Source organism: Loxodonta africana, chromosome 18 (genome assembly GCF_030014295.1).
Source record: "Loxodonta africana isolate mLoxAfr1 chromosome 18, mLoxAfr1.hap2, whole genome shotgun sequence".
Classification (NCBI taxonomy): domain Eukaryota; kingdom Metazoa; phylum Chordata; class Mammalia; order Proboscidea; family Elephantidae; genus Loxodonta; species Loxodonta africana.
In genome coordinates, this window is record NC_087359.1 from 28232912 (window position 1) to 28259799 (window position 26888).

The 26888-nt window shown below is 51.8% G+C and overlaps 4 protein-coding genes across 15 annotated transcripts in view; 2 read left to right on the forward strand and 2 right to left on the reverse strand.

Moving 5' to 3' along the window:
• Nucleotides 1-1379: 1379 nt before the first annotated feature.
• Nucleotides 1380-12238, forward strand: SMARCD2 (SWI/SNF related, matrix associated, actin dependent regulator of chromatin, subfamily d, member 2). Its single transcript, XM_003414329.4, has 13 exons — nucleotides 1380-1902; nucleotides 6314-6498; nucleotides 6661-6703; nucleotides 6833-6955; nucleotides 7760-7915; nucleotides 8796-8891; nucleotides 9058-9159; nucleotides 9308-9469; nucleotides 9645-9742; nucleotides 9937-10072; nucleotides 10226-10348; nucleotides 10492-10593; nucleotides 10671-12238. Exons 1-13 carry the CDS (start codon nucleotides 1687-1689, stop codon nucleotides 10722-10724), a joined length of 1596 nt encoding a protein of 531 aa, XP_003414377.1. The 5' UTR covers nucleotides 1380-1686; the 3' UTR covers nucleotides 10725-12238.
• Nucleotides 11670-16056, reverse strand: PSMC5 (proteasome 26S subunit, ATPase 5). Its single transcript, XM_003414328.4, has 12 exons — nucleotides 15934-16056; nucleotides 15258-15329; nucleotides 14100-14169; nucleotides 13686-13783; nucleotides 13452-13508; nucleotides 13140-13370; nucleotides 12712-12838; nucleotides 12433-12623; nucleotides 12247-12345; nucleotides 12060-12170; nucleotides 11885-11971; nucleotides 11670-11773 (listed from the first exon to the last, which is right to left on the reverse strand). Exons 1-12 carry the CDS (start codon nucleotides 15955-15957, stop codon nucleotides 11720-11722), a joined length of 1221 nt encoding a protein of 406 aa, XP_003414376.1. The 5' UTR covers nucleotides 15958-16056; the 3' UTR covers nucleotides 11670-11719.
• On the forward strand, nucleotides 16044-26174 carry FTSJ3 (FtsJ RNA 2'-O-methyltransferase 3). 2 transcript variants are annotated; one of them, XM_010594570.3, is made up of 21 exons: nucleotides 16044-16381; nucleotides 16502-16588; nucleotides 16760-16865; nucleotides 17192-17238; nucleotides 17353-17432; nucleotides 18200-18299; nucleotides 18386-18580; nucleotides 18662-18777; nucleotides 18890-18994; nucleotides 19082-19182; nucleotides 19364-19444; nucleotides 19536-19685; nucleotides 19834-19969; nucleotides 21617-21798; nucleotides 21960-22083; nucleotides 22330-22616; nucleotides 22860-22939; nucleotides 23020-23119; nucleotides 23225-23408; nucleotides 23491-23585; nucleotides 23670-26174. In XM_010594570.3, the coding sequence occupies exons 2-21, from the start codon at nucleotides 16522-16524 to the stop codon at nucleotides 23860-23862; spliced, it is 2529 nt and encodes an 842-aa protein (XP_010592872.1). In that variant the 5' UTR covers nucleotides 16044-16381; nucleotides 16502-16521; the 3' UTR covers nucleotides 23863-26174. The 2 variants fall into 2 exon arrangements, with proteins under 2 accessions (XP_010592872.1, XP_064127001.1); XM_064270931.1 differs by having other exon boundaries at nucleotides 16045-16588.
• The window catches only part of DDX42 (DEAD-box helicase 42), a 39448-nt gene continuing 36909 nt past the window's right edge, over nucleotides 24350-26888 (reverse strand). For all 11 annotated transcript variants that reach the window (XM_064270930.1, XM_064270921.1, XM_064270923.1 and 8 more), the window contains one exon: nucleotides 24350-25914. In XM_064270930.1, the coding sequence (XP_064127000.1) occupies nucleotides 25225-25914 (690 nt within the window). In that variant the 3' untranslated portion in view covers nucleotides 24350-25224. The remainder of the gene's footprint in view (nucleotides 25915-26888) is intronic.

Consider the following 26888-nt stretch of genomic DNA (forward strand, 5'->3'; position numbering starts at 1 on the left):
ACAGCATCGCTTGAGAATTTGTTAGAAATACAGAATCTTGGGCCCCACTCCCGACCTTGTTGTTGTTAGATGCCATCAAGTTGATTTTGACTTATGGCAACCCCATGTGACAGAGTAGAACTGCTCCATAGGGTTTCCTAGGCTGTAATTTTTAGGCGTCAGGAGAAAGATGTGGCAGTCAGCTTCCCTAAAGATTAAAACCAAAAACCAAACCCATTGCTGACCAGTCAATCCAGACTCATAGTGACCCTACAGGACAGAGTAGAACTGCCCCATAAGGTTTCCAAGGAGCAGCTGGTGGATTTGAACTGCTGACCTTCTGGTTAGCAGCTGAGCCCTTAACCACTGCACCACCAAGGCTCCTCTCTAAAGATTACAGCCTTGGAAACCCTACGGGGCAATTCTACACTGTCCTATATGGTGGCTATAAGTCGGAATCGACTGGACAGCAATGGATTTGGGTTTTTGGTTAATCTTTACAGGAGCAGATTGCCAGGTCCCTCTCCCAGAGCCACTGAGTAAGTTCAAACCACCAACCTTTCAGGTAGCAGCCAAGTACTTAAAACTGTTGCACCATCAGGGCTATTGAATCATAATCAACATTTTTAATGTGAGCCTTAGGTGTCCTGTATGCTCATAAAAGCTTGTGAAGCACTGGTCTGTATTAGGGGAGGAGACCTCAGATCACCTAAGGTAAGCTACCTGGATTTTTGAAAAATGAAGTGCTATAACTACTGGAGAAACACCTTATTTAACTGCAGGGAGATTTTTCATAGTCCAAATTTTCTTCACCTAGAAAAACTTCATGTGAAGTCAAGTACTGGGCTTCCTTAAAGTGAGGCAAAGCCATGTTAAAAATGCACGAGAAGAATTTAGCAATTAGCCAAGTCGACCCTTAACACAGCTGGATCGGGTCTGGAACCGCTGATGTCCTTTGGCAGCTCTGAGCCACCAGGAAGAGCTTTATAAGAAAGCCGAGTTGGCAGCTGTTCTGCCCCAGAGAGCAGCCCTTATTTGTCTTTAATGCTGAAAATGTAAAAAGGATATCTGACAAAACTACGTAAAGTCTGGCGGCTACACCAGAGAGAGAGCAGCAACTACCCCAGTTAGTGTGGCGGCCCCATGTAACCTTCGACTTCTGACCCCGAGCCTTGCTTGGCGTTTCCGGGCTAAGCTTCCTCTCCCGCCCCTCCGGCGAAGGGCCGGCCCTAGCATTGTGGGCGGGGCCTGGGGGGGGCCGGCAGTTAGGGGCGGTGCCTGCTAGGGGCGGGTCTCGCGAGGGGCGGGATTTGAGGAGGCATCCTAGCATTGGGCAGCTAGAGGTAGGCGGGGCCTACTGCAGGGCTGGGTTGGGCGGGGCAGGGAGCTAGTTGCAGCCTCTGGGTAAGCTGGGCGCCGGCGGCTCAACTTGCCGCGGCTGGGGGGCGGCGGGCGGGCGCGTAGCAGATCCCGGATCCGGAATTTGCACGACAGGAGCGGAATCAGGATTGGCCCTAGCCCAAACCGGGTCAGTGAGCAACTCCCGAACTTGGATTAGGAAATCCCGGAACCCGGATCAGCAAACCCCAGAACTCGGATTGGCAGAACCCGGAATTTAGATCGGAAAGTCCCGGAGCACGGAGCACGGACCGGATTCGTCGCGAAGCCCGGAGTCCGGATCGCGACACCGCCGGACGGGACGGAGCGATGTCGGGTCGTGGCGCGGGCGGGTTCCCGCTGCCCCCGCTGAGCCCCGGCGGCAGCGCCGTGGCCGCGGCCCTGGGGGCGCCACCTCCCCCCGCGGGACCCGGCATGCTGCCCGGACCGGCGCTCAGGGGACCAGGGCCGGCTGGAGGCGTGGGGGGCCCCGCGGCCGCCGCCTTCCGCCCCATGGGGCCCGCGGGGCCCGCAGCGCCGTACCAGGTAAGGCGGTGGCTGGGCGGGCGGAGCCGCGAGGGCGCCCCGGGCAGGGACAGAGCGGGCGCGCGGGTAGAGGCCCTGGGAGTGCCTCCTGGGCAGAGGGCATAGTCCCTGCACGGGGTCTCATGGGATATGTGGAAGACAAAACCAGGGACCCTCAGGGTGCAGCCGGGAGGTGGTGGAGGAGTTGGGGGAAAAGGGTAAGAGGGTCTCTGGGGTGGAGGGTTTGAAGCAGTTCGGAGGGTCTGGGGGTCCCGTGGGGGCTGGGATTCTGAGTGAGATATAGGAGTCGTAGGAGCTAGTGAATGTGTGGCTCTGAGAAATCTGGCGTAGATCCTGGGTTGGGGTCCTGGGAAGTGAGGAGAAAGTTTTGGAAAAGGGGAGCCTCAAGGGCCCTCACTGAGAAATCAGGGTTTTGCTGCATTGACCTCGTCCCACCCCAAGTCTACCCTGGTTTTTCTAGTCCGGAACTGGGAGAGTTTAGCATGCCCTGTCCTGTTGGCTGGCTGCGTTCTTAGATGGCTCCCAGCTGCTTAAGAGGAAGAAGAGCCTGGCTTCCCAGAGCGTGGGAGGCTGAGGACAGAGCAAGGGGATTCCACTTAATGGGGTGACTGAGTTAGAGCAGAGACCGTGGTGGTCAGGCTGAGGAAGAAAAGCCTAGCCCCGTGACAGACCGTTCCGGCCGTTCTCTTCTTGGCTTTGTGCCTGTTGTCATAGTGTCCAGGAGTTGATTAGTCTGGAGGAGCAGGGAAGCTCCACTGAGCCCTGCTGGTCTGGGGTGGAAGGAGCTGGGAGAGTCACTTCGAAGGACCCTACTGTCCTGACCCCTTTGGAGTTTGTGAGGAGAGCTCCAAAGGCTTTGAGAGGCACAGACTGGATCCTCAGGGTCAGTGTGTGAGGAACTCTGCCTGACCCTGCTGGTGGGACTCAACAGTCCCCTTGTCCCGTCCGTTGTTTCAGGTGGCCCCAGAATGCTTGAGAATTGTCCGTCCTTTTTACCCCTTCTCCATTTTCATTTAGCCTTAAGGGTCTCATACCACCATATCCCAGCCCGTGTGCCCCAGCATTTGGCACAGGCTTCTTACTAATCTCCCAAGGTCTACACTGGGACTTCCTTTGACCCCTCCTCATGTCACCTGGGAGAGGTCCTGGAAGTGGTCCCTCATGGGGTAGGATGTGTGCAGAGCCGTCACTTTCTAAAGAAATAGTTAACGGGGGACAGTGATTTTTTTTTTTCCTCTTATGCTCTGTCTCTTTCTCTCCTCTCCCAAAAGAAAACAGAAGGTGTGAATATGGACAGAGATTGACCTGGCCCCAAGGCCTCCAGCTGGAGTCCATCTTTCCCACCTTGCCCTCCCCTTTGGGGATTCATGGGCCCAAGTGTCCCTGAGGGGTCTCCACATGGACTATTATAGCCCTTGGGCCTGTTAGCTGAGACCTGGACTGTGAGTCTCTCTGTGAGCCTTAGGCCTGGGGAGACCTGAAATCGGAGAGGAGACTGTTCAGCTCCCTTGGCATGCACCCCATGGGAAATGTGCCCTTAGGAAAGCCCCTTCTAGGATTGATCCCACAAGGTTTTGTGGGGAGTGGCCGTGGTACTGCAGCAAGGCCGAGGTGGCTGGCCGAGTGGCCTGGGCTTTATGGTGGGGAACTAGGGGAAGGCACTGACCCTCTGCTTCCCAAGGCTTCCCATCCCATCCGTAGATGTGGAGAGGGAGAATCCAGCTCACTTTGGTGAGTTTGGAAGTAGGAGGATCTGCTTGCCCTCTTTCTAAGGGGGGTGGTTTGACTCCCGGATCTGAGGAGCAAGAGCAGTTCCTGTCTATGAGGGCTCGTTAGGTGCGGTGGAAGAGCAGACATTCGAGGGCCTGAGCTAGGCAAATTAGGGGAGCCAACGGAAAAGAGGGGCGTGATGAACCAGCTCCCTCTAGACACTGGTTCGAACAGTCAGCGGAGGAGCTTCAAAACACCAGAAAATCAGAAGTGCACACATACGCGTATGCTCCCACCTGTGCACGCACGCAGGCACCACGAATTGCTGGGTTTATTCTGGAGAATTTAGAATACTTGCTGCTCATGGGGAATATGTTCTCCTCTAACCGAGGCCCAGCCACCAGGAGTGTCGGGGCCACAGGCTTGGGGCAGTGAAGAACGTGCTCTCTTGAGGTCTGGATTCCTCAGCTGGAGGCCCACAGCATCAGGCCCAGCCTTCTGCCCCTGCTGTCCTGGTGGTGGTGGTGGTGGTGGTGGAGCCAAGCTTACAATATGGCCTGTGCTGGGCCAAAGAGGGGAGGTTACTGCATGCTTCTGAGGGTCAGGGGACTGAGTCAAGCCCACCTAGCTGGGCTGCAGGCTGCATAATCTGGAATGCCAAGAGCTGAGAGTTCTGGGCTTTTTTTTTTTTTTTTTAATTCCTGGGTTATTTTTTTGAAGGGGGAGGAGTTACTGATGCTTCAAAGGCTAGCTGTGGAGCTTGGCAGGGCCAAGCTGGGGCTTCATGAACTGTGAGCTGCCTTCCCCTGGGCCCCTCCCCTCCTGGGAGAAGCCTGGGCCCTGGATGAGCTGGGGCCTCTGAGCCCAGGAAGTCTGGGGCAGATGTCTGGGTGGAGCCTATTACAGGCCCTGCCTGTGCCTCTTGTCTTGGGACTTCCTGGTACCTGAACACCTGCCCAGGAAAGGTGGGTGGTGCTGAAGGAGGTTTTGTGAACACCCTAGTGAGTAGCTTCATGGAGACCACAGGGCCCACTGCTTCAGTTGTCCCTCCCATTGGGCTCAGGCACTGGGAAAAATGCAAGTCTGGGATGTTTGGGACCTGAGTTTACAGCTGTGGCCACGACTAAGTTTGTTTTCCATAATCTCTGGCCATGGCTCATTAAGGCAGAGGAACAGGCTGTCTTTTGCCTTTCAGCAGTTCAGATGAACTTCTTCCTGATGGGAAGAGACTTGTGGCAGGACTCCCAAAGGCCCCAGAGTTCCCACCTTTAACTCTCCATTCTTCCAAACTCTCCCTCCCGCCTTGCTCCTCTCCTCTTCCCCAGGTCCAGGCCTTAGGTTCCTCTTTATCTCTGCTTCTGGTCGAGACTCTGACCCCCTGTGGTGGGAACATAAGGTTAGAGCTAGATAATGGGGTGAGGGAAGAATGTCCTCTCCATGGTGGCAGTGGGGGGTCCTTTGATTTGGTGCTCATCCCCACCCAGCCTGGCTTGGTTGGCTAGTTGTGTTGGTTGCATAATCTGGGCCCTGGGGCCGGCCCTGCGAAGCTGCCAGGGACAGCATGTGTGAGGCAGAGCTGCCAAACAGGACTTGCAGGCAGCAGCCTGGGGAAGAGGGTGGGGGTGGAGGGGAGCCCAGATGGGCTCTGCAGAAATGTTGGGGACCTGAGCCTTGGGTGGGAAGTCCAGCAGGCTTCTAAGGAAGCCACTTCTGTCACCTAGATTCCTGCTGCTGACCCTGTGTCTCTGATCCTTGCATGTCAGGATAACCTTATTCCCATTCTCCACCTTGGGATTGTGCAGGCTAAGTTGAGCCTGAGCCAGCCCTGACTGCCAGGTAGTGCCTGGACCACGGGCAGAGTCCAGGTGCCAGCTGTTCTCTTTCTCATGGGCCACTCAGGAGCACAGTTTCCCTTTTAGGATCTCCTGGAACGGGAGTAGGGGGTGGGACACTAGAAAGGTGAGACAAGGGTCCAGTTCTGGGTTGTGGGAAGGGACCATATGGTGACCAGATGGTCTCTGTACTCTGCCTGAGGCTGCCCCTACCAGTTGGGACACACTCCAGGCTGTCCTGTTGCAGCTTGCTCACCTGGGTGCTGCTGCTGGTGGGCCTGCCAACCCCCTCTACTCCCTTGGTCCCTCAGTCACACCACCAGGCTGGCAACAAGGGTTGTGCCTGAAGGCTGAGCCTGTGGGTCTCAGGGAGGCCTTAACAAGGCATCGGCCTGCTTATGTCTGGGTGCTAGGACATTGCCCCTATGCCACCGTACATTGCTGTCCTCAGCTTCTTCCTCCAGTTGAGGGAGGGAGAAGGATAGCATTGCTTAGGAGCCATCTGAGGACCTCAAGAGTGCCTCAGAGAGTGCTGAGACTAGAGGCAGGTGAGGGGCCCTGAGCAGCTCCCCCAGGGCCTTCTCTTGTAGGCTGGATTCCCCTCCCACCCTGGGCTCTGGCAGGCCTGCTCCCACCTCATTCGCTGGCATAACTGCCAGGGCGGTTGAAGGGGGCAGGGCAGGTGTGGTTTACACTTCTGCTTTCAGGCGCCTGCTCCCCTTTGTCTCCCTTCCTGGCACTCCAGCCTGGGCTCTGCAGTGTGCTGCTCAGGGCCAGACCTGCTGAGGGGAGGGATGGAAGGTATGGGCTTCGGAACCCAGAGAGCCCTGCCACTGACCTACACCCCACCAGTGGCTCACTTCCCCCAGCGGCCAGGTATGTCACCAGGGAGCCGGATGCCCATGACTGGCTTGCAAGTGGGACCCCCCGCTGGCTCCCCATTTGGCCCAGCTGCTCCACTTCGACCTGGCATGCCACCCACCATGATGGACCCATTCCGAAAACGCCTGCTCGTGCCCCAGCCCCAGCCCCCGATGCCTGCCCAGCGCCGAGGGTAAGACCCTCCTGTTTCTCCCACCCTAAGAACTGCAATGACTGAGGAACACTTCTGGTTCTCTTGGGGGAGGGCCCTGGGGCCTGAAGGGTGTATGAGGTGGAGGGGGTGCGAGTGTCCTTTGGGCCATCGATCTCTCAAGTGGATTTCTGTCCTCCCCAGGCTGAAGAGGAGGAAGATGGCGGATAAGGTTCTACCTCAGCGAGTGAGTGTGTTGGGAGGGGCACCCTGAAGGCCTGCCTGATGGATGGCTAGGGGTGGGGGCCAACCTCCCCGATCTCAGGGAGGAAGGAGCCAGATCTGCTGCTGATGAATCCCTCCTCCCTTCCTCAAGATACGGGAGCTTGTTCCTGAGTCTCAGGCGTATATGGATCTCTTGGCTTTTGAGCGGAAGCTGGACCAGACCATCGCTCGCAAGCGGATGGAGATCCAGGAGGCCATCAAAAAGCCTCTGACGGTGTGTGCAGCCCTGACCGCCCCTAGCCTTCCCAAGCTTTCTCTGCCCTCCCCAGTCCTGTTTTCCAAGCAAGGGCCTGTGTGGGGCTGGAACAGGGTTTTTCAAACTTCAGGATACAGCCCATTAGTGAGGCATGAACTCAGTTTAATGTGTTGAGGCCAGCATATTTCTTAAATGAAATACAAAATAGTAGGAAATACTTCACATGTAGTAAAAAAAAACTAAACTACGTAGTGAAGGTAAGTATTATTTCATGAGATTTTTGTTTCAGGTATTTATAAATATATATATGTGGATGCTGGTTGTGATTTAAAATGCATATCGTATAGTTGTGGTCAATCAAAAGTGAGAAAGCTACTAGACTAGAAGGTAGATAAGGGTAGTTCCTGCCTCCCTCCCCATCACTAGAGAACCTTTGTTTGTTTTAATCATCTGGAACAATCCCCAGAGTGGTGATGGCTTTCCAGGAGGCCTGGATATTTGGGGACCATGATGGGTGTTTGGGCTTCATTTAAAATATGAGCTGGAGGCTTCTAGTTTGCCTGATAGAAACCCATGTGCACTCTATTATACCACCAGTCCCACTGTTTTGGAATTGTTGGTAATGCAACTGCTTCCCCCATAAAATTGGGAGCTCCTCGAAGGCTAAGACTGGGCATTACTACTTCTACGTCCCAGTGCCTAGCAGGGTGTTGGGTCCATAGTCAACACAGGATTGACTGTTGAATGGGTGAATACGGGAATACAGGGGAGCATTATTTTCCAATGTGGTCCGCCTCTAATTGATTGTGTTTCTCTCTTTAGCAAAAGCGGAAACTTCGGATCTATATTTCCAACACATTCAGTCCCAGCAAGGCCGAAGGTGATAGTGTAGGAACTGCAGGAACCCCAGGGGGAACCCCAGCAGGGGACAAGGTGGCTTCCTGGGAACTCCGAGTGGAGGGCAAACTGCTGGATGATGTGAGTTGGGGAATGGGCTTTGTAGGGGGAGGTGGCCTGTGTGGGCTTAAAATGGGGGCCAGACGACTCCTGTCTGGTGTCAAGGTGAGAAGGAAGAGGGAGACGGGAGCTGGTTGAATGGACACGGGGAATACAGGGTGGAAAGGAGGAATGTGCTGTCTCATTAAGGGGTGAGCAGCTAGGAGTACATAGCAAGGTACGTGTAACTTTTTCTATGAGAGGCTGAATTGATTTGTAAACTTTCACCTAAAGCACAAAAAATAAATTTAAAAAGGCGGGGTGGGGGGTGGGGGCAGACAGTTGAGAAGTTGCAGAGAAGTCCTGCCAAAGGGATAGGGCACTTCTCATGTTTGTGCTTTGCACAGCTTCCAGCCAGGTGGAGGTTGATTTGTATGTTCATTACAGCCATTTCCTGCAGATGGCAGTAAAGCACCTTCTTGAGGAAGGGGTACCAATACCAATACCAGTTGCTGTCTTGTTGATTCTGACTCATGGTGACCCCATGTGTGTCAGAGTAGAACTGTCCTCCATAAAGTTTTCAATGGCTGATTTTTTGGGAAGTAGATTGCCAGGCCTTTTTTCTGAGGTGCTTCTGGATGGACTTGAACCTCCAAACTTTCAGTTAGCAGGCGAGCACATTTTTTGTACCACCTGGGGACTCCCCTTCTAATTCACAGAGTCCCTTATTGCCTAGCAGCAGGGCTGGATGGAGAACCCTTTGCCTCCAATCTCTCTTTTCCTTCAGGGCCAAAGAAGCCACAGGACCCTGAGCTCCAGGGCTAAAATGATACACCTCTTTTTCTGGGCTTAGAACACCTTTGGGTTCCAGAGAGGAGGGAGCTCAGCACCATGCCCATCTCACACCCCTTTCTACCCTCAGCCCAGCAAACAGAAAAGGAAGTTTTCTTCATTTTTTAAGAGCCTCGTCATTGAGCTGGACAAGGAGCTGTATGGGCCTGACAACCACCTGGTGGAGGTGAGTGTGGACCCAGGGCATGGGGAGAAAAGAGCAACCCGAGGACAGGGCACAGGCTGATGTGCTTGTTGGGCAGAGGCATGCCCTTGATCGCCTAGGAGGGCCAGGCGTGTATATTCACGCCCACTCCCTTGGTGATAAGCTCCGCTCGCCTCTTCCCTGCCAGTGGCACAGGATGCCTACGACCCAGGAGACAGATGGCTTCCAGGTGAAACGGCCTGGAGACCTGAACGTCAAGTGTACCCTTCTGCTCATGCTGGATCATCAGGTGACAAATGTCTGGGGCCGTGTCTGGTCCGGAGACTTATCTGGAGGGGAGGGACAGGCTCCTGTTGTCAACCCTTCCTGTCTCTGTCCTATTCTCCCACTTCGTTTTTTCATAAGCACACCTCCTCTGACTCCTATCCCATCCCCAGCCTCCCCAGTACAAGCTGGACCCGCGACTGGCAAGGCTGCTGGGAGTGCACACACAGACGAGGGCAGCCATCATGCAGGCCCTGTGGCTTTACATCAAACACAACCAGCTGCAGGATGGGCATGAGCGCGAGTACATCAACTGCAACCGCTACTTCCGCCAGGTGAACCGATGCCACCCCTCCCGACACACAGCTCCTTCCTGGCCCACTGTTCTGGAGCCTCACCAGGCTTCTTCTCAGCCACATTCTTCAGTCCACTGCCCTTACTAACTCTGGAATGGTCCACGTCTCACTGGTGCCCTCAGAGGCATCACTGAGCCTTTGGTACTCTCTGCAGATCTTCAGTTGTGGTCGACTCCGTTTCTCTGAGATTCCCATGAAGCTGGCTGGGTTGCTGCAGCATCCAGACCCCATTGTCATCAACCATGTCATTAGGTAAACTGAGGCAGGGGATGGGAGGGCTGTCCTAAGAGCAGAGTCACCTTTGGTTTGATTTAATGCTGGAGAGAAGCAGCAGGTTTGGTTTCTCATTCCCCAGTCGTGCGCACAGAATGGGCTCCAGGTTTATCCCAGGTGGATGAATGCATACAGCTGTGTTCTTCCCCTTCCTTCCCATGTGCTGCCTGCAGCGTGGACCCTAATGACCAGAAGAAAACTGCCTGCTATGACATTGACGTGGAGGTGGATGACCCACTGAAAGCCCAGATGAGCAACTTTCTGGCTTCTACCACCAATCAGCAGGAGATTGCCTCCCTTGATGTCAAGGTGGGCCCTTTACCTCCACACCTTCCTCTGGGCCTGGGATGGGGGTGGGAAGGCTGCCGGACATTTCCCTACACTTAGCATCTTCCGGTTGCAGCCTGGGAACAGACCCCTCCACGTAGAGGGCAAGTCTGACATGTGCACCACTTCCCCCAGATCCATGAGACCATTGAGTCCATCAACCAGCTGAAGACCCAGAGGGATTTTATGCTCAGCTTTAGCACTGACCCCCAGGACTTCATCCAGGAATGGCTCCGTTCCCAGCGCCGGGACCTCAAGGTGTGGTGCTCTTTCCCTGAGGGTAATCCAATGTTAAGTTCTGGGTGATTCCTGCCCCCCCCCCCCACTACCCTTCCAGCTCCAGGGAAAGATTGGCTCTGGAGTGGGAATTTTGCCATGGCTTTCCCCCTGGCTCTCTGTAGATCATCACTGATGTGATTGGGAATCCTGAGGAGGAGAGACGAGCTGCTTTCTACCACCAGCCCTGGGCCCAAGAAGCAGTGGGGAGGCACATCTTTGCCAAGGTGAGGCCTTGCCCTAGTTCTCTCCTTTGCTTGTTGAGTAGCTGAGGCCTGAGCCACTTCGCCTTTCCCTTCTTCAGGTGCAGCAGCGCAGGCAGGAACTGGAACAGGTGCTGGGAATTCGCCTGACCTAACTGCTCAGGGAGCTTTTCCTTTATTCCCAGCTTTGGAGCCATCCCCTCCTCAGCCTGGAAAGGGACTACCCGATGGGGTCCTGGCTGGGGCCGCTGACATGTAGGATAAGGATGGGGTGAGGAGTGTCTCCTGTCACCTTCTACCCCTCAGCTTTAGTTCCATAAATGTAGTGGTAGGATTCCTTGTTGCTTAGGTTCCCAAAGCCTTATTACTTACTTTATGCATTGGCTTTATTAGGCTCATAATAGATGCCTCCTCTGCCCCCTGCAGGCAGGCCCAGGTAGGACTATTGGAGGCTGTGCTGGGACATTGTAATCGAGACATTTCAGAACCAAAGGCTGCTGGGTTTGCATGTTTACAGACTCCCCCTTGGGGCTCTGGGCGAGGAAGGGGGCACAGCCCAGACTCTCCCTAGCCTTCCTAAACCAAAGTTCTTTGCCATTCCTATAAGCCCAGCCTTGCTGCTGGTCTTTTTCCTTTCCTTTAGGTATTTGCACTATTTGGGGAGCAGGTTTTTCTATGCGGGAGCCACTTTTTTTGTACAGAGGTTAAGTTGGGGTTTTTCAGGGAGCCCTATTTGGTGCCTCCTCCCTTATTTTCTTTCCTCAATCTATGCAAGCGGCTCTGGCCGCCATCATCTCTTGGGGTGCCTGAGGGCTGCTACCCCAGCTTCTTGGGCCCAGAGAAAGAATGCCTCAGAGAGGGAGGGGACACTGCAGTCCTCTGCAGGGTCTGAAGTATGGTTGTATGCATGGTAGAGGGGCCCGTAAGGTGAGAGGGGAGAGGACTGTTGTTGCCCTTTGGAGCTGGGTAAGGAGGATGGGCCTAGGGCTGGGCAAGTGCCACTTCTGGCAGGTTTAGAAATCTCCAAATAAATCCTTTTGTTTATTGGTGGTCCCCAGACCTGGTCATTTAACAGTACAACCACAGACGAATCCTAGAGGGCTTGTCCCACAGAGCTTTATTTGGAGGACCCCCACAAAGAGCATCTCCCTCACTTCCAGAGCTTCTTGATAGACATGTTTTTCTCACTATCCTTCTGCATAACCTGGAGAGAGAGCACGCGACAGCACGTTGTTACCAACAGGGTGAATGCACACCCTACTCTCATTGCTCTAGAGCCAGTACCAGCAAAGGGAGAAAGGAGTGGGACCTGTACCTTGGCTACTGCCATCTCGAAGTCCTCCTGGGTGACGTGAACTCGCCGTTCTCGCAGGGCATACATGCCAGCTTCTGTGCACACGCCCTGGGTAGTGAAAGGAAGATGAGGCGCTGCTTTATGCACCACCCTTCAGCCCAGCACTCCCTGACTCTGCCTCCTGTTTCCCAGTTACCTTCACTTCAGCCCCAGATGCTCCTGGCATAAGTTCAGCAATTTTTCTAAGGTTGATCCCCCGGGTCAGGTTCATTTTCCGAGAATGGATCTTCAAAATGTCCAGCCGGGCCTAGAGACCCCAGAGGAAAGGCCTGAGCCCCATCCCTCCACCCCTACAGCCTCTCCCAGGGAGGCCCATCACCAACCTCCTCGTTGGGGGGTGGGAATTCAATTTTTCTGTCGATTCGCCCGGGACGCAGCAGTGCCGAGTCCAGGATATCAATCCTGTTAGTAGCCATGATGACCTGAGTGGAGCAAGGGGTGGTGATGCTATCAGCTAAGCTCTTCCTCGGCCTGCTAGTCACCCAGGGCCCTCCCTTGGCTCACCTCACCTTGATATTCTTGGTGGCCTCAAAGCCATCCAGCTGATTGAGCAGCTCCAGCATGGTGCGCTGCACTTCACTGTCCCCTCCAGAGCCCCCCTCCAGTCGTGAAGAGCCAATGGAGTCGATTTCATCCATGAAGATGATGGATGGAGCATGCTCTCGTGCCATCACAAACAGCTCCCTCACCATTCTTGCCCCTGTGTGGAGGCCAAGCTGGCGTTAGGGAGGCGATGAGACCTTTGGTCTTCCCCCACCTCTACTTCTCATGTTCCTGGCCACAGTTACCTTCCCCAATGAATTTCTGTACCAATTCAGAGCCAGAGACGCGAATGAAGGTGCAATCCGTATGATGAGCCACAGCCCGGGCCAACAGTGTCTTCCCAGTACCTGGGGGTCCATACAGCAGCACCCCCTGGAAGGAAAAAGCAGGATTCAGCCCCTCAATTCGTTCAGTGAACACTTACTGAGTGCCTGCTGTGTGCTGGACCCTGTGCTAGACGGTAGAGATACAAAAAATGAATGGCAAGGTCCCTTCTGGGGCTTATATCTGAACCCCCTCAATGCCCTGGAAACACCTTTCCCAGCTTCTCTTCTTGCAGAAAAACCAGCATAGGTAGGCTATAGCCTATCCTAACACTGCCGCTCCTCAGTGTGACCCGGGGCAGGAGGGGCTGACACAGCATGCCCCTCCTAAAGAAAGCCAGGCTCCTCACCTTGGGCTGTGCAATCCCTAATGCTTCAAAGAGCTCAGGATGTTTAACAGGTAGCTCGATGACTTCTTTGATCTCCTTGATCTGCTTGTCCAGTCCGCCAATCATCTCATAGGTTGAGTCTGGTACCTTCTCCACCATCATCAATGACACCAGGGGGTCCACCTTGTTGGGCAGGATCTTGTGCAGGGTGTAGCTGTCATTTCTTAGAGCCACCCGGCAATTGGGGGTCACCTGGGTGAGGGGAGCAAAGGGATTTCAGAGAGTGGTGCAATGGGAGCTGACCCTAACCTCCACCTCACCTGCCACACTCACATCATTGATGTCGATGTTCTTGTCCACATCTACAACAAACTTGCCCTCAGGATGTACCTAAAGAAACAACGACTCATGACCTTCCCTCACAGCCACTGAATCACCAGTCCCCACTCAGGAAGACCCGAGAGTCCTAGAGTAATCTGACAAAACGCCTTTCTTCCAAAGCTACGTACAAAGGGGCGGGAACACAGTAGGCACTTGGGGCTGGTCCTTGGGTCATGCTGCCTTTACCTTAACCAACACTTTCTTCTTATCCATGGCCCGGACTACTTCCCCCACATAGGAGCCCTGTTCCTGCAGCAGCTGTAGCTCCTCTCGCAATAGGCGAACTAGGTGAGAAACAAGTGGTCACCAACCTCCCAGCATGTCCTCTCACCCATGACTCAATTCAGCAAACATGAACTGAACACCACTGAAATTTTGACAGGAAAGCCACACACATGTTAAGTCTTGTCCTTAAGGGAGCTATAATGTAGCACTAGAGGAAAATATCCATGTGAAACAAATATATAAGGACATAGTGCAAACCGTCACTCAGGGTTGGGAGGAAACAATGAGCACTGCTGTGAAGACTTAGTTCAGGGAGACTAGTAACAGGCCTCAGAGCCACAGCCCACATGCAGCCTTTCCGTCTTCCCCTTTCACCTTTTGCATTTAACTCATTTCTCTGTGCCTGCAGCCGCCTGAGGTTTTGGCTCTTGTCGTTCACAATTAGCTGTAGAAAACAAGGGAGAAGATTTCATTATCCAAGGGCAAAAGAGAGTAGGACCATGGCCAGGACCCTTCATAGATGGGTATGAGCTGAGTATGGGAAGAACACTGGACATCTACACATTGTATCAGGTTCTCCAATATGACCCTAATGACCCTGTCCTTTCCTCTAAGAGTTCCTCTGGAGCCTACGGCAGTCATCAAAAAAGTCTGCTGTCCAATACTGGTCCAGGAGTAACAGCCCCTAATGGAGAAAAGTTAAAGCTGGCTCACGTAGTAAATTTCTTAAGGGGAGGCAACATGGTATAGTGGGGAGACTTCTAGCCTTTGAGTGAGAAGCCTGAGTTCTAGCCCAGCTGCTGCCAGTTAACAGCTAAGTAAAGCTAGAGCAAGCCACTTAAAAGATCTATACCTGTTTCCAGACTGCAAACTGGTATAGCCTCACCTTCCCTGCTTCTCTTCTCAAGTATTGTGAGAAACAGAGAAAATCACACATAAAAGCATCCTTAAAATGGTAAATCAAACATGTTGTTGACACCTACAAATATACCTGGAGTTCCGAAATTTTTCTTGTGGCTTTTCCCCTATCCATACGATTATTTTATCTTAGTTCCATGGTTCCTGCTACCTCTTTAGGCTAGAGCACTGGGTTGCCCAATTCTTTTTCATTTATTCCCATGGAATCAACACCGTCCAGAATCCTTAATGCTGTCTTCCCTCACACTTTGATTTTATCCTGCCCAACCCCTTTCTGATAAACTTTCATTCACGCCTCTTCCAAAAGGAATGGCCCTTGGTTATGGGTACCTTTCCTGTTAAAACTTGGATCTTTGAAAATGTGTAACAGACTGAATACTGAATACCCACAAAGCAGTAGGACTTGACGGGAACAAGAAACTGTTAACTTCATATACTTTGTACTGTTGGCTTGCTACTTTTAATGTTCACTTTTCTAAAAACTACAACAACAAAAAAAAGAAAATGAAAAAGGCTCTTGCACCACATGCCCGTGTTAATTACAAAGACTTGTAGAAATCTGCTTCCATTAATCCTCCACCCCCCATCCCAGCTCCCTCTGGAGCCGGTCCTCACCTGGAGTTCTTCAATCTTGGACAGATAGTATTGGCGGAGTCCACTGCCTGCTTTCCCCTCTTCCAGCTCCATCTGAAGACACAGTGTAATTACTAAATAACAGGTTAAACACCCAAAGGGTTAAAAACCCTTCCAGAGCACTTCACTTAAATACCAAGCAGCATTATGTATAAAAACAGCTCGGACTTTGGAGCTTTAAGATTTGGATTCTAAGCCCTCATTCCATCCTTTCTGAACCCTCCGTTTCCACACGACTAAAATAAAATGAGAATGAGAACGCCGCCTACCTCACAGAACTCTAGGAGGACCAAGAGACAATAAACAAGGGGGCGCTTTGTACTGTCAAGCGCTACACAAACCCCTGGTGTTATTACGTTAATAAGCGGAGCCAAGAAGAAGGCCGGACGCTATGTCCCCAATCTACCTGCGACTCGCGGCCGACCCCGTTCCCGCTCCCATCGCTCCGCACTCGGTTTCTACCGTGTCCTCCTCTGGGGGCCCTGCCCTGACTCACCGCGGGCGGCGTTGACACAGCAGATACAGTCCCAGCAGGGCCCGGTCTGGATTGGTCCAGCCACTCCCGACCACCTTGCCCCGGCCCGCTCCCCACCTCAGCTCACTCCCGCTCCGCATCAGCCTCGGCCCCTGCCCGCCGCCGCCGCCGCCGCCGCCATACCTGCTCTGGTGCGTCAAGCGCCATCTTCCCTCTTCAGCGGAGACCACTGGCATCCGCCTGGGAGCGCAAGCGCAGAAGCAAGGACTTGGGGCCGAAGGCGAGAACAGAGGAGTTCCGGGTCATGAGTGGGACGTGCGGAAGACTATACTAAGTAACAGGGGCCATGACTGGAGGCTGGGTACTTGATTCCGGAGCTTTGGAAGGGGATCAGGAAGGGGAGGAACTCCCAAACGTTGCTCTCTAGAAATGCGGTTTGTAGTTCATGGACTCTGCCCTCCTGATCCCAGCTTGCAATTTATAAGACTTGGGAATGGAGCTTAGAGAAAAATTATGGCCACGCTCAAAATGGCGGAAAACTTGGAGCCACGGACGCAAGGGGCGGAAGCGGAAATACGTTTACTTCCTACATGTGCCCCTCCAGGTGTGGTGTAAACGGCGCAGGACCTAGGTGAGTGGTGTGGAGCTAAGTGTGGAGTGTGATTGCTGTGTGGAGTGGGAAATGGAAAGCGGAATCTAGTGCTTCGGGAGGAGACGTTCTCAATTTCTCCGACCTTCTCCCCATATTGAGTGACACTCCCCCGTTCAACCATGGGCAAGAAAGGAAAAGTCGGGAAGAGCCGGCGGGACAAGTTCTATCACTTGGCGAAGGAGACCGGTGAGCCAGGGTTCGCGCGGCCAGCAAGCGACCGAACGCTCTTGGGCCCGTCCGCTCCCTTCCCGAATGTTGGGTTCCTCTTCTCCAGAAGGGGTGGGGGGTTGTGAGGCTCCGGAGAAATTCCGCTGGTAAAAAGCTCAGCGGACTTCATTGTTTTGTCGCCGCGCCCAGGTTACCGCTCCCGCTCTGCTTTCAAGCTGATCCAGCTCAATCGCCGCTTCCAGTTCCTGCAAAAAGCCCGAGCCCTGCTGGACCTGTGTGCCGCGCCAGGGGGATGGTGCGTTACACCCGGCACGGGTCGCTCCTTGTGGCGGCTTTTTGGGTTCTGGCCCTGGGGGCTTAGAGTTGCCTTGAGGAAGAGAGGGAGGGATTCCCAGCCTCAAACTCCACACCGCGGTGTTTCACGTCAGAGCATAAACCTCTCCTAAATCTTGATGGCCATTTCCTTTCCTCATTACAGAGAAGGAGCTTGGAACGTCTATCCATGACACATTCTGGCCACTTCACTTGGCAGGGACTCCTAACACCGGGGGTGACATTATATTTCAGGGGTTTAGGGAAGATGAAAGGACAGCTTGGGTATTTTTCAAATCTCTTTTACAGGCTGCAAGTGGCTGCCAAGTTTATGCCAGTGTCCAGTCTTATAGTCGGTGAGTGATAGATGGCTCTCCTAGGTGTTTTAGGGTGTGGGAGTATGAGATAATTTGTCTACTCTCTTCTCTCTGAGGAAACCCTTTAGAATCCTCTGAACTGATTTCTTCCAGGAGTGGACCTGGTTCCAATCAAGCCTCTCCCCAATGTGGTGACACTCCAGGAGGACATCACAACAGAACGCTGTCGACAGGTAATAGGAATCTTCCTTTTCCTGTCTCTCCTGTGTATGCAGACATCTGTGTCCCTCTCTTCTCTGAGGGAGAAGTCAGTACCTTGAAGCCAAGATTTTTCCTATTTACTGCGTTCTGAGCAGTAACCAGTGCCCTGGTGGCATGGTGGTTAAGAGCTCGTCTGCCAACCAAAAGGTTGGCAGTTCAAATCCACCAGCAGCTCCTTGGAAACCCTGGGGGACAGTTCTACTTTGTTCTGTAGGGTTGCTGTGAGTTGGAATCGATTCAACTTGACTACAGTGGGCTTTTTTTTTTTTTTTTTTAAAGTGGGTGAGTGCGTGATGTCTATATGACAAGATCCAGATAGTTCTAGTGTCCATGTCAGCCTTTGTTTGGATTTGGGGAAGGGCAGAGATCTTTATCAGTGAGGTTTTTTCCATTGGAGTCATTATTAGGCTGTAGCCGCACATAGATAGCAACAACAACAACAAAAACCAAACCTCTTGCTATTGAGTTGATTCCGGCTCAAAGTGACCCTATAGGACAGGGTCGAACTGCCCTATATGGTTTCAAGGAGCACCTGGTAGATTCGATTAGCAGACGAGCTCTTAACCACTACACCACCAGGGTTTCCTGCGTGAAAATAGGAGTTATTTTTGTTGTATGTTGTATACTCTGTGCCTGGCACAGGATTTAGCCCTTGGTGGGTACTCAGCAAATGACTGGATCAGGGACTCTTCTTATCTGTGCCTTTGCTTGTTGCCATAATCTCTTTTCCTCTCTGTAGGCCCTAAGGAAGGAGCTGAAGACCTGGAAGGTTGATGTTGTGCTCAATGATGGGGCACCCAACGTTGGGGCCAGCTGGGTCCATGATGCTTACTCACAAGGTGCCTAGGGAGGGGGAGATGGGCATGGAGGAGGTCATGCTCTTTGAGGCTACAGAGGCCCTCAACTGACTATCTCTGTCCCACAGCCCATTTGACACTGATGGCTCTGCGATTGGCTTGTGATTTTCTGGCTCGTGGTGGCTCTTTCATCACTAAGGTTTTCCGCTCCCGAGACTATCAGCCCCTGCTATGGATCTTCCAGCAGCTGTTCCGCCGTGTCCAGGCCACCAAGCCCCAAGCCTCTCGCCATGAATCTGCAGAGATCTTTGTAGTCTGCCAGGGTGGGCATCACTTTTTTCTTTCTCTTGACTCAGTCTTCTAACTATGAAAGCACACTTTTAAGATATATTTTATTATTTTAGGATTCCTGGCTCCTGACAAGGTTGACAGTAAATTCTTTGATCCCAAATTTGCCTTCAAGGAAGTTGAAGTTCAGGCTAAGACTGTTACTGAGTTGGTAACTAAGAAGAAGCCAAAAGTATGTCTGGGGAGTAGGACCATCATGGGGTCCTGGAACTCCTGGGAGGTTCGGCCTGGTGGGTCCTACAGACACCTGGAAAGGAACTTCTAATTTTATTCTTTCCCACAAGGCTGAAGGCTATGCTGAGGGTGACTTCACTCTCTATCACCGTGCGTCAGTCACTGACTTCCTACGAGCTGCCAACCCAGTTGACTTCCTCTCCAAGACCAGCGAAGTGAGTCCCCAGGCTTGAGGGATATAAGGGAGCTGCAGAAACATGGCCCAAAAGTCTCCCCTGACTCCCTTCTCTTCTCCCAAACAGATTTCGCTGGATGATGATGAGTTGGTGCGGCACCCGGCCACCACTGAGGATGTCCGGGCATGCTGTCAGGATATCAAAGTGCTGGGGCGCAAGGAGCTCAGGTATGGGCTGAGTGTGCGGGTGCTAGGAGCTCTGGAAGCAGCAAAAGGCCTTCAAAAGCCATGATGTTGGATCTCTGGGAAGAGGATGCTACTGTGCTAGAGGTTTGGGGTGGGGGTCTAAAAGGAGAGGACAGGGACAAAGAGGAAGCAGGTAAGGTCAGTGATGGGATTTCTGGAGCAGGTCCCTGCTGAACTGGAGAACAAAGCTTCGGCGACATGTGGCCAAGAAGCTGAAAGAGCAAGCAAAGGCACTGGACATCAGGTGAGGGGGAAGCCAAAGCAGGTGAATGTTGACTGGGTGTTGGGGGGAAGCATCTGGGAAAATAACCAAACTCCTGGGACTGTTCCATCAGCCTCAGCTCTGGAGAGGAAGAGGAAGAAGGTAATGAGGAAGAGTCAACAGCTGGGACCATGAGGCAGTCCTCTAAGGAGGAGGAAGAGGAGGAACAACTAAACCAGACCTTGGCAGAGATGAAAGCACAGGAGGTGGCGGAGCTGAAGAGGTGAGGGGAGCTGGGAAGGAGCTTGGGGAACCCCCTACAGGGTTCCTCTATGTATGAAGATGGGAGAAGAGACTGCAGGGCCTGAATTAGGAATTTTCAGAGCTGGGCAGAATAAAGGTTCATTCCCACAACCTCCTTGTACCCTCAGGAAAAAAAAGAAGCTGCTGCGTGAGCAGAGAAAGCAGCGAGAGCGTGTGGAGCTAAAGATGGATCTGCCTGGGGTTTCCATTGCAGATGAGGGAGAAACCGGCATGTTCTCCCTACGCAGTATCCGTGGTCACCAGGTGGGGCAGGGCTAGGGTCAGATTGAAGAGTCGGGAGGATCTATTTGGGGGTGGGGAACGTTGGATATGTTTCTAAGTGTGGTTGAATGATCCTAGGTTATGGTTGCTGTCTTCGACCAGAAAATAATTTGATGAGGAGATTGGGGAAACAAATAGGAGCCTGTGTCCTACTTGTTTAATTACATCTAAAATGATGAAATTATGGAGACTTATGATAGGGTGGCAGCACGGAAGAAAGGCTGGGCGACGTGCTTCTATAAAGATCACAGCCAAGAATGAAGCAGGTGTACTGTCTAACATATGGGGTTGCCATGAGTTGGAATCAGTTCAGTGGCAATGGGTAAAAACGGTATAAGTATGACAGACTTACAGAACTAGAATACCATAAACAACAGGCACTTTTTGTAAGAGATGTAAGATACGGTAGGTATAGCCAGGGCACCTAGGTTACAAGCACATGTGTCAGTGGAGGGTTTCCCTCAGAGAACAGGGTTCTTTAGCCCACACCTTGCTGCACTAGGCTGGAGGGTTTCCCTCAGAGAACAGGGTTCTTTAGCCCACACCTTGCTGCACTAGGCTGGAGGGTTTCCCTCAGAGAACAGGGTTCTTTAGCCCACACCTTGCTGCACTAGGCTGGAGGGTTTCCCTCAGAGAACAGGGTTCTTTAGCCCACACCTTGCTGCACTAGGCTGGAGGGTTTCCCTCAGAGAACAGGGTTCTTTAGCCCACACCTTGCTGCACTAGGCTGGAGGGTTTCCCTCAGAGAACAGGGTTCTTTAGCCCACACCTTGCTGCACTAGGCTGGAGGGTTTCCCTCAGAGAACAGGGTTCTTTAGCCCACACCTTGCTGCACTAGGCTGGAGGGTTTCCCTCAGAGAACAGGGTTCTTTAGCCCACACCTTGCTGCACTAGGCTGGAGGGTTTCCCTCAGAGAACAGGGTTCTTTAGCCCACACCTTGCTGCACTAGGCTGGAGGGTTTCCCTCAGAGAACAGGGTTCTTTAGCCCACACCTTGCTGCACTAGGCTGGAGGGTTTCCCTCAGAGAACAGGGTTCTTTAGCCCACACCTTGCTGCACTAGGCTGGAGGGTTTCCCTCAGAGAACAGGGTTCTTTAGCCCACACCTTGCTGCACTAGGCTGGAGGGTTTCCCTCAGAGAACAGGGTTCTTTAGCCCACACCTTGCTGCACTAGGCTTCTGGATGGTGTTCTTTTTGCCGGACCCTAGACAGCATGAGTGAAAATGCCTCCTGTCAGCTCTATGCTGCCTAGGCTCCTTTGTTCAGTGGAAACAATTGGAAGACTGTATTCTTAAAAGGTGATTAAAATGCTTTCTGAGAGTGTTTTTTACGGAAAAGTAGCAGTGTTTTAGAACATTTTAAGATTCGACGCTATGTAAGCCATGGAGTACTTTACCATAAAATCTGTGCAACTTTTGAAGACAAGACAGCAGAGCGGGGCAGACTAGTGACCTGGCCTAGAGTGGGTGTCATTTCCCTGGGTCTGACCTTCCCTGTTGGCAAAAGGAGATAATCTACCACAGTAGATTTCCTAGTGTTACCATAGATCAGCTAAGAGTGAACACAGGAGGAAAAAAAAAGCAAAATGCTCCTTTTAAATACCCTTGACCTTTTTTTGTTAAATTTCAGTTGTTAGCAGAAGTAGCACAAGGGGATATGAGCGCTGCAGACACGTTTCTGTCTGATCTGCCACGGGATGACATCTACGTATCAGACGCTGAGGAGGACGAGGACGCATCACTGGATAGTGACCTGGATTCAGAGGAGCTGGCAGGAGGTGGGGGACAGCAGGGTCTAAAGGACCGGAAGTGGTAAGTGGAGGGGTAGCTGGCAAGAGCGAGTGCTGACACCCTCAGCTGGTGTTCTAACAAAGAATTGGTGGCAGGCATTGCCAGAGGAGATACAGGGGAAGCAAGTCCTCTAGGGCACTCTGGGTCATTGACCTTCTACCCACTGCCCTTTGGGTCTACAGTGTGCAGTTTGCTGAAGTAGAAGATGGTAAAGAGGAGAACCAGGAAGAAGAGAATCCACTGCTGGTACCTCTAGAGGAAAAAGCAGTCCTGCAGGAAGAACAAACCAACCTGTGGTTCTCAAAGGTAAGAAGAGGTGAGGGTGGGGCAATTTAGATATGGAATTGGCATTTCCTGGGAGCAGAGGAGCTAAAACCAAAAAAACCAAACCCACTGCCGTCGAGTCGACTCCGACTCATAGTGACCCCACAGGACAGAGTAGAACTGCCCCATAGAGTTTCCAAGGAGCGCCTGGTGGATTCGAACTGCCAGCCTCTTGATTAGCAGCCGTAGCACTTAACCACTAGGAGCTAAAGATTCCCCCAATTACAGGGTGGCTTCGATGGGATTGAGGATGATGCTGATGAGGCCCTAGAGATCGGCCAGGCCCAACTGTTGTACCAAAGTCGTCGTAAGGGGAAAGAGCAGCAGCAGCAGCAGCAGCAGCAGCAGCAGCAGCCTTCAAGTTTGAAGACAGAGAGAATATCTTCCCAGTGCCAAGATGAGGCACCTAAGGGGACAGAGGCTCCATCAGGAACAGAGGCTGCCCCTACCCCTGAAGGGGAAGAAAAAGATGACGGTTCAGATAGTGATAGCAGCAGCAGTGAGGATGAAGAGAGGTGAGTGATTACAGCTGATAGCAAGCAGCAGTAGTTCTATTTCTCTCAGCTGGGAATGGCTCTCATCCTTGTGCTGCAGAGAAGGGCTGTAAAAAGTACTGCTGGCTCTGATTTCACTGATCAGGGCTACAGCCTGGGTGGTTTTCAGTGGGAATCAGGGTTGAGGTGAGGTGGGAGTGTGGTTTGAGTGGCACGGGAATGGTGGACTACCACACACAGTCCTCACGTTTTCTTCTGCTGTAGGGAACCACACCGAGGTAAGAAGCGGAGCCGGGGGCCTAAATCCGATGATGGGTTTGAAGTCGTGCCTATTGAGGATCCAGGTGAGAACATTGCTCTGGTGGAACAGGAGGGGAGACAATGTTTGGGAGTCAGTATTTTACTTTTCTCTTTCCCTCTCTAGTCAGACATCGGATACTGGACCCTGAAGGCCTTGCTTTAGGTGCTGTTATTGCCTCTTCCAAAAAGGCCAGGAGAGACCTCATAGATAACTCCTTTAGTCGGTAACGGGCTCAGAAAATCATGAGAAGTGGCTCGGGGCGGGTGGTAAGTTTTTTGTTTTAAAAAGCCTGGCGTGGTTTTGAGTGCCGGTGTCCTCTCCACCTCAGGTATACATTTAATGAGGATGAAGGGGAGCTTCCTGAGTGGTTTGTGCAGGAGGAAAAGCAGCACAGGATAAGGCAGCTGCCTATTGACAAGAAAGAAGTAGAGCATTACCGAAAACGCTGGCGGGAAATCAATGCACGTCCCATTAAGAAAGTGGCTGAGGCTAAGGCCAGAAAGAAACGGAGGGTAAGTTAGTGGTAGCTGCCTGAGATCAGCGGTGAGACAGGGATATGGGGGATGAGGTCACCTGACGGAGGTCTTCTCACAGATGCTGAAGAAACTGGAGCAAACCAAGAAGAAGGCAGAAGCTGTGGTGAACACAGTGGACATCTCAGAACGAGAGAAGGTGGCACAGCTGCGAAGGTAATTGTGGGGAGGGTGTTTCCACAAAGGTACATAAAGTCAAAAAGAGTGACAGAAAGCCTCCAACCTTTCTTTCATTTGTAGTCTCTACAAGAAGGCTGGGCTTGGCAAGGAGAAACGCCAGGTCACCTATGTTGTAGCCAAGAAAGGTGTGGGCCGCAAAGTACGCCGGCCAGCTGGAGTCAGAGGTCATTTCAAGGTGGTGGACTCAAGGATGAAAAAGGACCAAAGAGCCCAGCAACGTAAGGAGCAGAAGAAAAAGCACAGGCGGAAGTGAGCAGAGCTACCCAGGCCTCTGAGAAGCCAGCGTAAGGACTGGGGGGAAAGAGTCATGCTACTTTGGCCTGCTTAGAGCCAGCCCCAACCCTTGGCTTGTATTGCAGTTGTCTGAAAAGACAGTGAGGTGGGGTATTTTGGTATTTTAACTCTTGTGGTATGTGTGGTGAGGACACCCTCCTGCCTGAGAGAAGCTCTCCCATTAAAGCACAGCTGAAACGTCTCGGTGGTGCAGTTCACCTCCCCAACCCTTCCATGAATATGGAGTATTGGATGAAAACAGTCAAGCTTTCTTAAATCATAAGGGGAAGTTCAGTGTTGGGGCGGCCTTCCTTGTAGTCTGTTCTTGGGCAAGTGGGCCTCTCAAGTCTTCCCTCAGTTCTGCCACTACTGGGTGTAAAAACCCTGCATTTTGTGGGTTCATATTATGTGCCGTATTTAATAGGTTTTAAACTCAGTGTGGGCAGAAATGACAAACAATCCACAGGTCCCAGTAGTAAAACATTTACTAGAGCAAGCAGAAAGGAATGCACATCTTAAAGAAACCTTCACAAAGTCACAAAATTTAGATTTTGTATATTTCTTTTCCTTGTATAAACAAGATAGAACAAAAATCATCAAAATCATTTCAGCAAAAGATTTCTCGACTACGTGACAAGTTAAAAAAAAAAATACAATGAAATAGAAGACACTTAAAATTTAAAATTTGCAGTATCTCAGACCAGAGCAATCCTGGACTGGTTTCCAGGACCACCTCTTCCTCTTCAGTCGTAGCGGCTCTGGGAACCTCAAAGCCTCCTGAAGGCTGCCGCTGCCTACATGTCTCAGGGCCGGACAAGAGCCTGGGCATCGACCCCACTTAGAATTGGACACCTCCCTTCTCTGCAATGTCTGGAGCCACCAAATTGCTTCCTACCTCATCCCTGACCTCAATGGACTGTGTTTCCAGAAGCCACCTCCTAAAAAGAGAATTGCCTGGCTACACAGCTAGGAAAAAGAATTCTATTCTGTAGGTGTTTATAAGGTGACATTTTAGTAGAAAATGCAAACTACACAGAAACCTGGAGTGAGCTGTGCCCTACAAGGCCCTTTCTTTCCCGGGTATCTGCTACTGACCCTCATGACCATACATGCAGAGCCAAAAGGGTCCCAGCTCTCACTGCTTCCAAAGACCAAAACACTTTCCCAAGGAACATCACAAAATGATTCAGAGGAAGGAGTAGTAATGTCTCCTAGCTCCAGCTGTAAGGGCAGGGAGTCCTCACACCCTGGGCCCCAACCCAGCCCTGAGACACCTAGTTACCAAAACCTTATCTAAAAATAAAATTAAAGATGACTGATTCCACCTTTCGGCACATGCCCTCTAACTGTCCCATCGACTTTTCTTGCGTTTGGGTGGCTCAGGGACAGCAAAACCATCAGCTGTCTTATCTGTCTTGCTGTCCATCTTGTCCATCTTGCTGCTGTCCCCCTTGGGGTCCATCTTGCTCTCACGATTACAACCTTCTTTCCTGCTTTCACCATTCCGACCATCGTTTGGACCCCGGCTCTCCCCGTGTCGGCCTCCACTTCCTCCATGCCTGTTCTCCCCATGCCGATGGCCATCAGCATGACGGCTGCTTTCTGGGTAGCGGTATCCATCTCCATGGCGACCACCATCTCCATGTCGTGGGCTGTCGCCATGCCGATTGCCACTCTCTCCGTGACTATGGCGGCTGCCACCCCGGTTGTCAGTGTATCTCTCTCTCTTCCCATTGCCTCCCCCAGTCCCTTCTCGGCTGTTACTCCCTGGAGCTGTGTTGTTGACTCCCTGGGCTCCAGCAGTCGGGTAGGTCACTGGGGCACTGCTGATGTTCCCAGTATTGCCAAAGCCTGGGATGCTTTTGGCAGCACTGGTGAGGGGGCTGTCAGGACTGCTGTGACCCTGTTGGGCTGAACTGGTTGGAACAGAATTCAAACTCCCTGCACTAGTCCATCCACTTGCCCCAGCAGCAGAGCTCCCAGCTTTCTGGTTGCTTAGGCTGGCAGCAACGAAGTGACTCTTGTACTGTGACTGAAAGAGAAAACACAAGTAGGTAAAATAGCAAGTTCAAGAAACTTGAATACATAAGCTTGGCAATAATAATGATAGCTATACAAACTCTGTGCAATCTCGGCACTGTGACATTAGTATGCTGACATCCCCACAGTCCCTGTGGTTCTTGTGCTGTAAGGAAAGATCATGGACCTTTGTGGAGAGAGAGACCTCAATGTACTGCAATTTACTTTACAGCCTGACTAGAATAAAGCATCTACATATAAAACAATTCAACACGTGTATGGTCTGCAATCCATTATTTGCAATTCCAAAATCCAAAAAGTTCTGAAACCCTCAGAAAAAAAAGTTTGACAATAAGACCTGACTTGGAGTGATACAAGGCTATTTAGTTTCTATCCAGCTTGTTGTGTGCTGTAGAACTGATTCTGATTCATAGCGATCCTGTATGATAAAGTAGACTGCTCCATAGGGTTTCCTAGGCTGTAAATCTTTACGGAAACAGATTGCCAGGTCTTTTCTCCTGTGTGGGAGCTGGCGGATTCAGACCGCCGACCTTTTATTAGCAGCCAAGTGCATAATCATTAAGCCACTAGGAGTCCTTTCTATTCAGCTTAGTATGAATATTAATACATTTTGCTTCAGAAGTGAGTCTGATTATAGGTTGTGGCTACAGACCTTACTAGGGTATTAACATACGGAATACATACCACATTACTTTTCTAAAATCGGAAAAAATTCTGAATCCTTCAACAAGAGTTTCTATGCTTCTTTACAAACGAAAAACACAAAATCCTGGTACCAAACTGAAATGTCAACCTGGAAACAAAATGTAAATTCAGGCCCAGCTAGCTAACTGGAGGAAGAGGTGTGGGAGGATGCACTGGACACAGAACCGAACGTGTCTTAGCCAAAAAGATAACAGTTACTCTCAGCCAGATTACAACAGCCCTGGAGGTGGGTAACACTGCAGGCTGCTGAGACAGAGAGGA